The sequence below is a fragment of the Octopus bimaculoides genome, chromosome 4, assembly GCF_046866305.1.
Source record: "Octopus bimaculoides isolate indiv1 chromosome 4, ASM4686630v1, whole genome shotgun sequence".
NCBI lineage: Eukaryota > Metazoa > Mollusca > Cephalopoda > Octopoda > Octopodidae > Octopus > Octopus bimaculoides.
In genome coordinates, this window is record NC_142931.1 from 58,929,798 (window position 1) to 58,942,742 (window position 12,945).

The 12,945-nt window shown below is 35.7% G+C and overlaps 1 protein-coding gene across 2 annotated transcripts in view; it reads left to right on the forward strand.

Moving 5' to 3' along the window:
• The window catches only part of LOC106877357 (polycystin family receptor for egg jelly), a 140,664-nt gene that overhangs the window by 92,822 nt on the left and 34,897 nt on the right, over nucleotides 1–12,945 (forward strand). For both annotated transcript variants that reach the window (XM_014926242.3, XM_052967101.2), the window contains exons 19-21: nucleotides 5,797–5,879; nucleotides 9,049–9,129; nucleotides 12,174–12,299. In XM_014926242.3, the coding sequence (XP_014781728.1) occupies nucleotides 5,797–5,879; nucleotides 9,049–9,129; nucleotides 12,174–12,299 (290 nt within the window). The remainder of the gene's footprint in view (nucleotides 1–5,796; nucleotides 5,880–9,048; nucleotides 9,130–12,173; nucleotides 12,300–12,945) is intronic.

The following is a 12,945-nucleotide window of genomic DNA, read 5'->3' on the forward strand; positions in this document are numbered from 1 at the left end:
CAAGAGTGGATGTGTGGTAAGTAGCTTGCTTACCAACCACATGGTTCTGGGCTCAGTCCCACTGCATGACACCTTGGGCAAGTGTCTTCTACTATAGCCTTGGGCTGACCAAAGCCTTGTGAGTGGATTTGGTAGACGGAAACTGAAAGAAGCCCGGTCGTATATATGTATATATATATGTGTATGTGTGTGTATATGTTTGTGTGTCTGTGTTTGTCCCCCCAACATCGTTTGACAACCAATGCTGGTGTGTTTACACACCCGTAACTTATTGGTTTGGCAAAAGAGACCGATAGAATAAGTACTAGGCTTACAAAGAATAAGTCCTGGGGTCGATTTGCTCGACTAAAGGCGGTGCTCCAGCATGGCCGCAGTCAAATGACTGAGACAGGTAAAAGAGAGTAAAAGAGAAAAAGAGAGTATGGTAAGATATTTCTCATCCCTCTTCCCATTTTTCTTTCTGGCTTTACAGTGTAAGCATGGCCACTCCACTAGTAATGTACCTCAAAGAAAAAAAAGAGCAGTGATCCAATTTCTCAGCAATTCACACCAAACATATTTATGCACTACTTCCTTCAGATCTTCATCCGTGGGAAATTGATGACCTTACAAGCCATCTTTGAGCTGTCCAAAGATATGATAGTTGGAAGGGGTGAGATCTGGGCTGTAGGCAAGTTGTTCCAGCATCTCAAAACCCAATTGGTTAATGGTTTCAATGGTCTGGGTGGCCATGTGTGAGCATGCATTGTCATTCAACAACAAAACTTTCTTTGACAATAGGTTTTGATGTTTGGTGTGAATTGCTGGCTTCAGTTTGTTGGCCAGCAAAGCACTGTATCTTGCACTGTTGAATGTACACCCCTTTACCAGAGAAATCGGATCACTGCTCCTTGTTCTTTGGTGTGCATTGGAAGTGGAGCAGCCATGCTTACATTGTAAAGCCAGAAAGAAAACTGGCATGATTGGGCTCAAACTTTGATCACATGACCACAATAGTACCAGGTATAAACCTGCATGCACAGAAGGAAGTGTGACAATAATAAAGACATGTTATGGTGAAAGTGTGTATAATTATTGACTTCCTCAAGTATATATGTGTATATAATGAGCATATGCACATGTATATATATATATATATATATATATAATACAAAGAATATATATACATGTATACACACATATATGTACATACTTACATCTACATGTGTATATACATGCATATCAGGGTACAGGACGTTAGAACAATAAACTACAGACAACGGAACGAACACATAGGAAAACGGAAAGCCCCTTGGAATATCCCTTCATCAGCTGTCTCTATTCTATCTAGACGTTTCGAAGACCAGACAGGACGTACTCTAGAATAGTCTCTTCCTGAGTAGTGGATCAACCAACTACACAGAGGATTCCAAGGTGGCATACACAAACCAAGACAGGAAAAAATGGACAGTGAAAACAACATTCAAAAGCCGTACGGCCAAACGCAAATCTGAGGTAGAACGCTAGTAGTTCGTCTTGCCTTCACAGCGGCTGGAGTGAAAAGAAAGTTGACCACGGGTCACAGGAGAGCAGAGAGGATGGTGGAGGGAGGAAATGGAACAAGGAGGAAGGGACAGAAGCAGTGAAGTAGAGGCCAGGACAGAAGGGTAGATAGGAAGATAGAGGAAGACAGATAGATAAATAGATAGAGAGGATGGTGGAGGGAGGAAGTGGAACAAGGAGGAAGGGACAGAAGGGTATAGCAGTGAAGTAGAGGCCAGGACAGAGGTATAGATAGAAAGATGGAACACATATAAATATATATATTTGTGTGCATGCATATGTATGTGTTTGTGTATATGTGTGTGTGTTTATGTATGCTATTGTAATGAGTGACAGTAGTGGTAGTTGAAGTTTGAACAGACATTACCTAAGAAACGTTTGCTTCAGTTGACATTGATTACTTTAAATCGTATATTAATATATATTACATTGTACATTGTATTATTGAGTTTAAACTGATGTTTGCACTGCATGAACTTGCATGTAAGAATGTCTTGTTTTCTTGCATGAAATTGTGCATGTACCGTAAACAGCAACACGCTAAGTTTAGCTACCCTTTACCATAAAGAGAAATGAATTGATTTAAACATGTCTTTGCAGATGTTCTGTTTATCTATTTTTTATGCATACATATATGTATATACTAACGTATGTGTATACATGTGTGTGGGCTTATGATTGTGACTCTGTGTATATATGTGTATGCTTACATGTCTATGCATGTTTGAGTCTGTCAGTTTTGACTGTATATACATATATGTGTACATACTTCAGATTAAACTTCTGCCTTGTTTTATATATTTTTACAGCTTTATTAATGGCTTGTAATTGTAATTATTTCCATGTATGTATGTATGTATGTATGTATGTATGTATGTATGTATGTATGTATGTATGTATGTATGTGTGTGTGTATGTGTGTAGTGTGTGTATGTGTATGTGTATGTATGTATGTCATTATTCAGTTTTATTTCAAGATTTCTTGCCAACAAAGAAAGAGCCAGTTTCTAACCAAGACCTAAGGCTCATACATTGGAATTTCAACATCAACAAAGTATTTTTGTATGTATGCATATATGTGCAGATATGTATGTTTCATTTTAAGTAAGTATTCTCATGCATATAGTTGCATTTTAGACATGCTCATATATACTTAAATGATAAACTTCTGGAAAGTTTTACAGATTTTTAAAGTTCCAGTGATGGCTTGGATCTGTAGTCTGCAAATCAGCTTTCTCCTTTCTGGTTTTGAAAAGCTTAATTTATCAAGATTGGTATTTAGGCAGTGTGTTACATATCCCAGTGCCCCAATAAAGTATGTATGTATGTATGTATGTATGTATGTATGTATGTATGTATGTATGTATGCATGCATGTATGTATGTATGTATGTATGTATGTATGTATGTATGTGAATGTATGTATGTGAATGGGGAAAGCTTAATCTGCAATGTTTGCAGTCGTGTATGCTTATCAAGAGCAGGGCTCATTAGCCACCAACGGAGCCACAAATGCAAAATATAAGTTAGTCCTAGAGTGCACAATGTTCCTGAAGGTCGGCAATGGTCTTCCTCAGTCACGAGTGGACGGCCATCATCATCACGTACAAACGTATGTTTCGTTATTTGTTGGTTTCTTTGTTACTGTATATGTATTTATGTGTATCAGTATGCATAAACATGAATACACTCACATGATTCATATTTATTTCTCTGCTTATTGAAATCCATTGTTTTCTTATATTATCTGAGACCACTCAGATGGTTCTGGATTTAGTCCCACTGCATGACACCTAGGGCAAATGTCTTTTATTATAGCCTCAGGCTGACCAAAGTCTTGTGAATAGATTTGGTAGATGGAAACTGAAAGAAGACCATTGTATATATATATATATATATATATATATATATATTCTGGCACTCCATTGGTTATGATGATGAGGTTTCTAGTTATTCTGAGCAATGAAACAGCTTGCTCATGAAATTAACATGCAAGTGGCTGACCACTCCACTGACACATGTATCCTTAAAGTAGTTCTCAGGGAGATTCAGCATGATACAGAATGTGACAAGGCTGGCCCTTTGAAATACAGGAACTACTCAGTTTTGCCAGCTGAGTGAACTGGAACAATGTGAAATAAAGTGTCTTGCTCAAAGACAGAAGGTGTTGCTGAAAATTGAACTCATGACCTTATAATCATGAGTTGAATATCCTAACCACTAAGCCACGCACCATGATGTATGTATGTATGTATGTATGTATGTATGTATGTATGTATATGTATATATATTTGTATGTGTGAGTTTGTTTCTTACCCTATGCTATTGCTTAACAACTGGCATTGGTTTGTTTATTTGTTTACATTCCTATAACTTAGTGGTTTGGCAAAAGAGACCAATAGAATAAATATCATTCTTAAGAAATAAGTACAGGGATTGATGTGTTTGACTAAATCATTCAAGATGGTGTCCCAGCATGGCCAGAGTCCAATGAGTATAACAAATAAAAGATAAAAAAATAATCATTAGGGCTGAAGCATTTGCACTAATCCATTTAGCTCAAAATATAGGAGAACATGGATTCATGGAGAAAAGATATAGCTCTTTGATCCATATACTACAGATGACACTGCTATCTGGAACAATAAAGATCTGTGAGACATTCCTGAAGTTTAAAGGATGAATGCTTCCACACAGGATGACTAACAAAACAAGTTGCCTTTGTTTACATCCTTCTCAATGAACTGGTAACCAGTCCAAATAAACTTCAAAATTCCAATCAGGAAAACAGCAAATACAGATATACATACAGGGTGTTTGGGTTAAAGAAAACACAATATCCCATCCAAAAATAAAGGTATTTTTAAAAAGCAAAGATTATCAACTAAATTATGACTGGGAGATAACAGTTGACTGAAAGTATCTGACCTCAGCTTCCACCATGGCCTCAAGATGGCTCCAAAACCTGGCACATGCATTCCTCACTGTGTCCTTGGGAAGATCTTCAAACACTTCCTTGATCTTGGTTGCTAGCTCAGCCATAGTGTTGTAGGCAGAGTTGTTGGTTTCTTTCTAAACCATGCTCCACATATTGTAATCCATAGAATTATAATCACAGGAATTAGGAGGCTAGAAACTAAATCTGATGAAGTCATAGAAGTACTATGACAACCACTGTTGACTCTTTCAAGAGGCATGGCAAGGAACTGAACCCTGCTGTAACACATATGGTCTTCCTGCAGCAATTTTCTTCAGCCAGGATTTCACCAATCTCCAGCAGTTTTACATAGTCATCTGAATTGAGCCTAAGACCCTGTTCAAAGAGGAGGAGTGGCATGATGTCACCCTCTCTTGAGACCATCACTGTTTGGGGGAACTTGGTTTTTATGATATCCATGTAACATCTTACAGCCTTTACAATCTTCACAGAGCATTCAACAGCAATCACCATGTCGGTGTTTTGTTACCCGATGCAAATAATTATGATACAGGCCACTCTTTTCCAACATTTAAATGATTTCCAGTCATACAGGTCAGCTAACGTTTTTTCAACTACAACTTTAATCATTATGCTCCCCAATTCCTCTGACTATTCAGCAATATATCAAGATTTTCCTAAAAAAACAAAAGAGACATAATAAATCATCAAATTTAACCTGAACACCCTGTATATACATACATACATACATACATACATACATACATGTACACATACATGCATGTTTAAGATTCATTCAGTCTATTTATTTCACTTAGACAGCGATCATAGCATTAACTGATTTCTAGTTAGTTAATTGAGTGTTCTAAATTTGATGAATTAAGATGCACCTTTTCAGGTTTATATCTGCCTTGTTACCACATATGTGTGTATGTGAAAATACACACACACACACACACACGCACGCACACACACACACATATTATCTGGTTGTATCTATATAGGAATCTAAAACAATTAGCAAAAGCATATTACATGTTACCAAGCTGTATATACTTGTGGATACATACAATTATGTGCATGTGTGTGTGTGTGTGTGTGTGTGCATGTGCATTAACATACACATTTATTCATTTATACACATATGGATATAATGACACATATTTGCATACTATTAAATAACCATAAATGTGTGCATGCATACTGGTATGAAGATTGATATACATGCATATTTGTTCATGTAAAACTAAAGTGTATGTTTTTCATAAATGCAATGTATTGTTATAGCTTTCTGAAACTATTTTACAACTTCTATAGAAACATATGCCAATAACAGTGAAAGACCATCTACAGGATATGGTCGAGATTATGACCATAGAGTTCCAGTGGAAACAGAAGTGGTAAGTTCATCAGAAAATAATTAAATATGTGTTTGTACTAGTTTTTATGATCATGATAAAACATGATAAAACAATTGCAGCTATCACAAGGAAGATATTCATTTCTTCATAATATCAAAACAGGATTAGAAATTTGAAACTAGAATCAAGAAATTAAATGGAAAATGATGCATGGAATTTACCTTTTTTTAGCTAATGCAAGATCAAAAATTTTTTCTAGTTATTGGTAATCATGTATAGTGCTATTTCGTTCTTTTAGAAAATCAACAGCATGATATAACCAGTGACTTTTTTAATTCCACATTTTATGAAGTGTGTAATTTTATTAAAGATGGAAATAGTTACAGTCTGGGGAAAATTCATGGAGTGTTTTTTTATTTCCTTTTTTTTTTTGTCTTTTCTTCCTAGAATATTAGTAGTTTAGGAATCAATATGAAAGAGGGAAAGTTTTTAGTGTTTACATTTAGAATAATATGAGGTGATATCAAAAGGTTCCAGACTAGTTATGTTTAATAAAAAAATTATTTCTTTACCTAAGTTTTAACATCATCTCCTTTAAAATAGTCATCTTGCACAGTAATACACTGATCCCAGCATTACTGCCACTTTTGGAATGTCATTTTCCGTAATCAAGTCAAGGACGTTCTGCAATTCACTCTGGATCTTGACAACGGTGCTAAAATGGTGACCTTTGAGCTGCCTTTTCTTCTTAAAGAAGAGATGGAAGTCCACAGTACCTATATCTGGTGAATAGGGTAAGTGCAGAAGTAATACCATGTTGTCTTTGATGAGAACCTCTTGAGTGAGGAGAGCTCAGTGACAGGCTGCATTTTCGTGATGAAGAATCCAATTCTTTGCACTCCCCAGATCCAGTTGTTTTCATCAAATGTCCTCCCTCAACCACTCCAAAATGTCACAGTAGAATAGTCCATTGATTGTCTGACCCTGGGAGACGAATTCTCAGTGCACAATACTACATTTTTGGGGTGATGCCCATGGCAAGTCTTTCAGATCACTCACCATCTTCCAGGGGCATTCTTCCTCTTTTGAAGCACCTGTGCCACTCAAAACATTGATTATGACCAATTGCCTTGTCTCCGTAAGCTTGCCAAAGCATGCTCAATATCTCTGTAGCAGAATTCCCAAGTTTAACACAAAATTTCATATTGGTTCTTTTTTCCTGACTATGACAAACTTGTGGAGGCGCAATGTCCCAGTGGTTAGGGCAGCGGACTCGTGGTCATAAGATCACGGTTTCGATTCCCAGACTGGGTGTTGTGAGTGTTTATTGAGCGAAAACACCTAAAGCTCCATGAGGCTCCGGCAGGGGATGGTGGGGGAACCCTGCTGTACTCTTCCACCACAACTTTCCCTCACTCTTACTTCCTGTTTTTGTTGTGCCTGTAATTCAAAGGGTCGGCCTTGTCACACTGTGTCATGCTGAATATCCCCGAGAACTACGTTAAGGGTACACATGTCTGTGGAGTGCTCAGCCACTTGCACGTTAATTTCACGAGCAGGCTGTTCTGTTGATCGGATCAACTGGAACTCTCGACGTCGTAAGCGACGGAGTGCTAACATGACAAAATTACAAACTATAACATACACATGATCACAAAAACACAAATTTCACAACTTGCAATGTGAACAGAGCAATGTCACTTGGCACACTGCCTCATGAAGGTCACTGCTAGTTCTCACTGTGTGTTAGTATCTGTTGGCATGCTACAGAACTAGTCCAGGAACTCTTTTGATACTACCTCATAACTGTTTTCAGGGCATTCTACCTAATGAAAATGTTTTATAGTAGGCAATAATTATAGTTTTAGTTACATTTGTTTCAAGCTGTTATTTTTTAGTCATAATCCTTCAGATGTGCAATGTGGAAAAGACATCTTTTTATAAATATGTATGTCTTTACCATCATCAACAGTTTAAAATGGATTTTCCTGAATTCATTGCTGATTATAGCTGTTGCAAGAGAGATAACCATTTTGTCATAATTAAGAAGCAGGATTAGAAATTTAAAATTGAAATTAAGGAATTGTAAGGAAAGAAACTTGTAAAATTTAATTTTTTTTTTCTTTTTTTATTTAACACAAAGTTTTTAAAATTTCATATGAGTAATCATAATAAATTAAGTACAAGATTGAAATAAGTATTAGGATCAATATAATGAACTTATATAATGAAAAAATATCTAGAGATAGTGCCATGGTATAGCTGTTGTCCAGTGATTGAAACTAGTAAAAGAGTAAAAATAATGAAGGTAAAAGAGAGAGTTTAGTAGGTAAAGGCATTGGAAGATATGCAAATCCTTTCTACGGCAGGCATGGCTGTGTTGTAAGAAGTTTGCTTCCCAACTACATGCTTTCTGGTTCAGTCCCACTGTGGGCACCTTGGGTAAGTGTTTTCCACTATAGTCTTGGATCGACCAAAGCCTTGTGAATGGATTTGGTTGATGGAAACTGGAAGAAGCCTGTCATATATATGTATGTGTATATGTGTGTGTGTGTGTGTGTGTGTGTGTGTGTGTGTGTGTGTGTGTGTGTGTGTGTCTGTGTGTGTGTCTGTGTCTGTGTTTGTGTCCTTAACCCATTGACAACTGGTGTTGGTGTATTTACATCCTTATAACTTAGTAGTTTAACAAAAGAGATCAATAGAATAAATACCAGTACTTTGAAAAAATAAATACTGGGATTGATTCATTCAACAAAAAATTCTTCAAGGTGGTGCCCCAGTATGGTCGCAATCTAATGACTGAAACAAGTAAAAGGTAAAAGATAAAAGAAGCTTCAAAACCCAATAGTTCTCCATTTACATTGCTAACAAACTATTAATTTGATTCTGAAAGCTTACTTAGTACTGTAATGAGTTTATAGTGCTATATAAACTTCCAGATAATCAAATCTGCATACAGTTTGTTTTACTGATAGTCAATCTCTGCAGGATCCATTTTATAATTTCTTGTTTAGTATTGGATGTCCACAGATGACAGTAATTGGCTATTTTGATTCCAATGTAGGCTATTCTAAACAAATTTTCTTTCTAGTTTCTGCTTGACTTTTACTCTTTTCTAATTTACTTTTTCCCTATCAGAATATTCTTTCATTTACTTGAATCCTTCTTGAATGTTTGCCTTATACAGTATCTTTACTTTTGATTATAGTTATCTGATGCTGAATTGCAAGAACTACAAGCCAACAAGTTTGACAGTAAAATAGAACAAGACCGATCCCTTCGAGCCAAAGTATGTCTACTTTATTTACATCCTTATTCTGGAAAATTTTGTCTTATTGTCTTGGTTGTCTCCCATAATGAAAGTTATTGGTAAGCAGCCAAAGTGAAATTGGTCAATTCTTCCACAGTCATTGCTGCACTTTTTAGTTAATCTACTATTAATTTTCTTAACTTTCAAAATGCACAGCAAAGCCACCCTTGTTCTAAATAGGTATCATGGGCAATACATCTTTCTTGTTTTAGTTACACATCATCATCATCCTCATCATCATCCTTATCCTCATCATCATCACCATAATCATCATCATCATCATCATCATCATCATCATCATCATCATCATCATCATCATCATCATCATCATCATCCTCATCATCATCATCATCATTTAACTCCTGCTTTCCATGTTGGCATGGATTGGATGGTTTAACTGAAAACTGGTAAGCTGAGGAGCTGCACCAGGTTCGAATTGATGTGGCATGGTTTCTATGAATGGATGCCTTTCCTAATGCCAAACACTCCAAGAGTGTAGTGGGTACTTTTCATGTGCCACCATCATGGGTGCCAGTTATGCAACACTGGCATCGGCCATGACTATGAACTCACTTGGTTTGACATGTCTTCTCAAGCATGATATATCACCAAAGGTCTCGGTCATTTGTCACTGTCTCTGTGAAGTCCAGCATTCGAACGGTGGTGGGGGTCTCATGGAAGCAGTTACAAGTGACTAAGACCTTTGGCAATATATGCATTATATAATTGATGTGTGTTATATCTCCTTCCTGTGAGTTTTTTTCCAACCATTCAAAGAATGCTGCTTAAAAATTGGATGGCCCCACCCACCCTTCTATCTTGCTATACAAAGCACTGTATAATTAATATGTGTCTCACTAACTTACTGCATTATTTGAAACCCTTCTATGAGCGTTATTTTTTATGGAATAGGCTTTGACTCTGCTGTCTTGCACTTATGGCATATATGTTCAAGGCAAGTCCATATGGATGCATAAAATGAGATGTTATGTTTTATAACTGATAAGGATTTTGTCATGGATAGAATGTGCTCTTTAAACAATTCAACAAGCTATACCACAATTCAGCAACAAAATATATACTCATACTAATACTTCATCAAATTAGCTACTAGCATAAGCACAAAAAAATTATGAATATTGGAACTTCCACTTTACAAATACTACCATATCTAGTGAGCTTATAAAGCTACTATTCATATTTCATTGTGGCTAGAGAAAGATGTACATAGACACTGTGGATGGTTTTAAACAGAACTGAAACTCAAATAAGATCATTCACTGAAAAATATATAAACAAGACATATATTTACATTTGTATAAGGAAATAATTTTATGACAATTTTGGAAAAGAACTTCCCTGCTTCCCATAGATATAACAGAATATTTTCCTGTAAGACAGTTAGAATCTCATATTCTACCCTTCCCAATATATAAACATATACATATACATTCTAATTCCTACATCTCCATTAATATTATTCTCATTGTAGGTGTTTAAACTAGTGTTGACATTGAGTTGGTGCATAATTATTGCGACATTTTTCAACAAATTTTATTCAACAAAAACAATAACAATATTTAACAAAAATATCTTTAAATGATGGTCTGACCGTCTGCCAAGCAAATGTGAAGCAGTAATTGAAGGAGATGGTGAATATGCTCCTTTCTATGATGTTTCTACCCTACAGATCATATTATATATATATATATATATATATATATATATATATATACAGTACCAAAACATATACAATGAGAACAGGACATCACCAACAGGTGAAAAATATGTAAACACATAATGAGAGACAAGTACGGGACAAAATACCAAAAGAAGTCTGACCCCTCCTCTGTTGTTCACTGTTAATTACTCCCTATTTCAAGCTTTCAATGACAAGATAGGAAACCTTCATAAAACAACAGCATCCAGAAATTTTAAAACTACAAAATTTGTGGAGAGTTACAGCTTTGAACAAACAAACAACAACAGAGTGGACGTACAGAATAAACAATCAATGAAGACGAATATTAAGGGCCGTTAGGCCAAGGTGTGTTGTAATGGATAATGCCTAGGAGAAATTTTGAAAGGATATAGAATAAATAAAGGAAGAGATAATAGTAGAAGAGAAAAAAAGAGAGAAAAAATATCAGAAGGCAAGAAAAATGATGTCTATCTATGTGGACGTTGCATCCAGAAAAGACAGGGGTGAGAAAAATGGCCTATAGTCACATGGGAGAAAACAGGCAGGGGAGAAGGGGACAAGAGAGAGGATGAGGGAAAGAAACAAAAGGAGTGCGGAAAAGGGAGAAGGAATGAATGATAATAATTAGTGGAAGAAAGATAGATGGGACAGCAAAGAAGGAGGGGTAGAAATGGAAAATTAAGAGGATTATAGAGTGATAGTAAGAAAGAAAGAAAGAAAGAAAGAAAGGGAACAGAGAGTAGAGTCAGAAATTATGAATAAAATTAAAAAGTTATTATGGACAAGGCGGCTTGGCGTTCGATTATAGATAAATAAATATAAAATACATCAAGTACAGGATATCACCTATGAGTGAAAAGTACATAACATAAACACACAAGAGATAAAATACCAAAAAATATACAATGAGAACAGGACATCACGAAAGGGTGAAAAATATGTAAAAGCATGAGAGACAAGTACAGGACAAAATACCAAAAGAAGTCTAATCCCTCCTCACATAAATTTATATATATATATATATATATATATATATATATATATATATGTACATAAGAAACAAATAACAACAGATAGATAGTGGCTCACTCACTACAGCTGTTCTGGACATGATTTTATTGATAAATAGAGTTATTACATCATGTTAAAAAACCATTTTCATCAGGTGAATTATATGCACAGATTAAACATTTTAAAAATTCCAGAATTCAAGTATGTGGCATATGTATTATATTACAGACTTCTCTCAGATTCTACTTGCAGAAGTCACATGTCCTTGCAAACTTTTTTTTTAATGTATTCTTCATTTTTGCTTTTACAGGGACGAGCAAAAATGGCAGAGGCACTAAACACTATTACAGTTTCAACTATGTCCGGTATACAATTGACATCAAGTACTTTGTCAGCTGTATGTAAATACACAGAAGAATGTGGGAGAGAGGCTCAGGTAAGAGTGCTTGGATCAATTAAAGTTACAAAGAAATTATTTATTCACATCTCAAACATTTGATGTCTTCAATGCCATGAACGATTCATTTATGCTAAATGGATCTAAAATTTCTGTTGTTTAATCCTTTCACCATACTCTAGAAATAGAATTCTTTATCATGTTCTGTTATTTGAGCCAATTTTTATTTTCAACTTCAATTTTACATTTCAATTCTCTTCTGTTTTTCCATTAATCTTATAGCTTTATTCTACTTAGAACCATTGACAAGCATGAAAAGCAGCAGAATCACAGCTTGGCCAAAACCAATATGATGTTAGTCCACCAGGCAAAGAGCTGTATGTTCTCATGAAGTACTTGGTTTTGCTTCGTTTCTAAAGTCAGAAGTCTTAATTACACTTATCCATAAACAAGTACCAAAAGCATATGGCTTAGAGGTTGGTTCACGATCATAAGGTCATGAGTTCGATTCCCTGCAGTGCATTGTGTCCTTCAGTAAAACACTTTATTTCATGTTGCTCCAGTTCACTCAGCTGGCAAAAATGAGTAGTACCTGTATTTCAAAGGGATAGCCTTGTCACATTCTGTGTCATACTGAATCACCTGGAAAACTACATTAAGAGTACATGTCTGTGGAGTGCTCAAC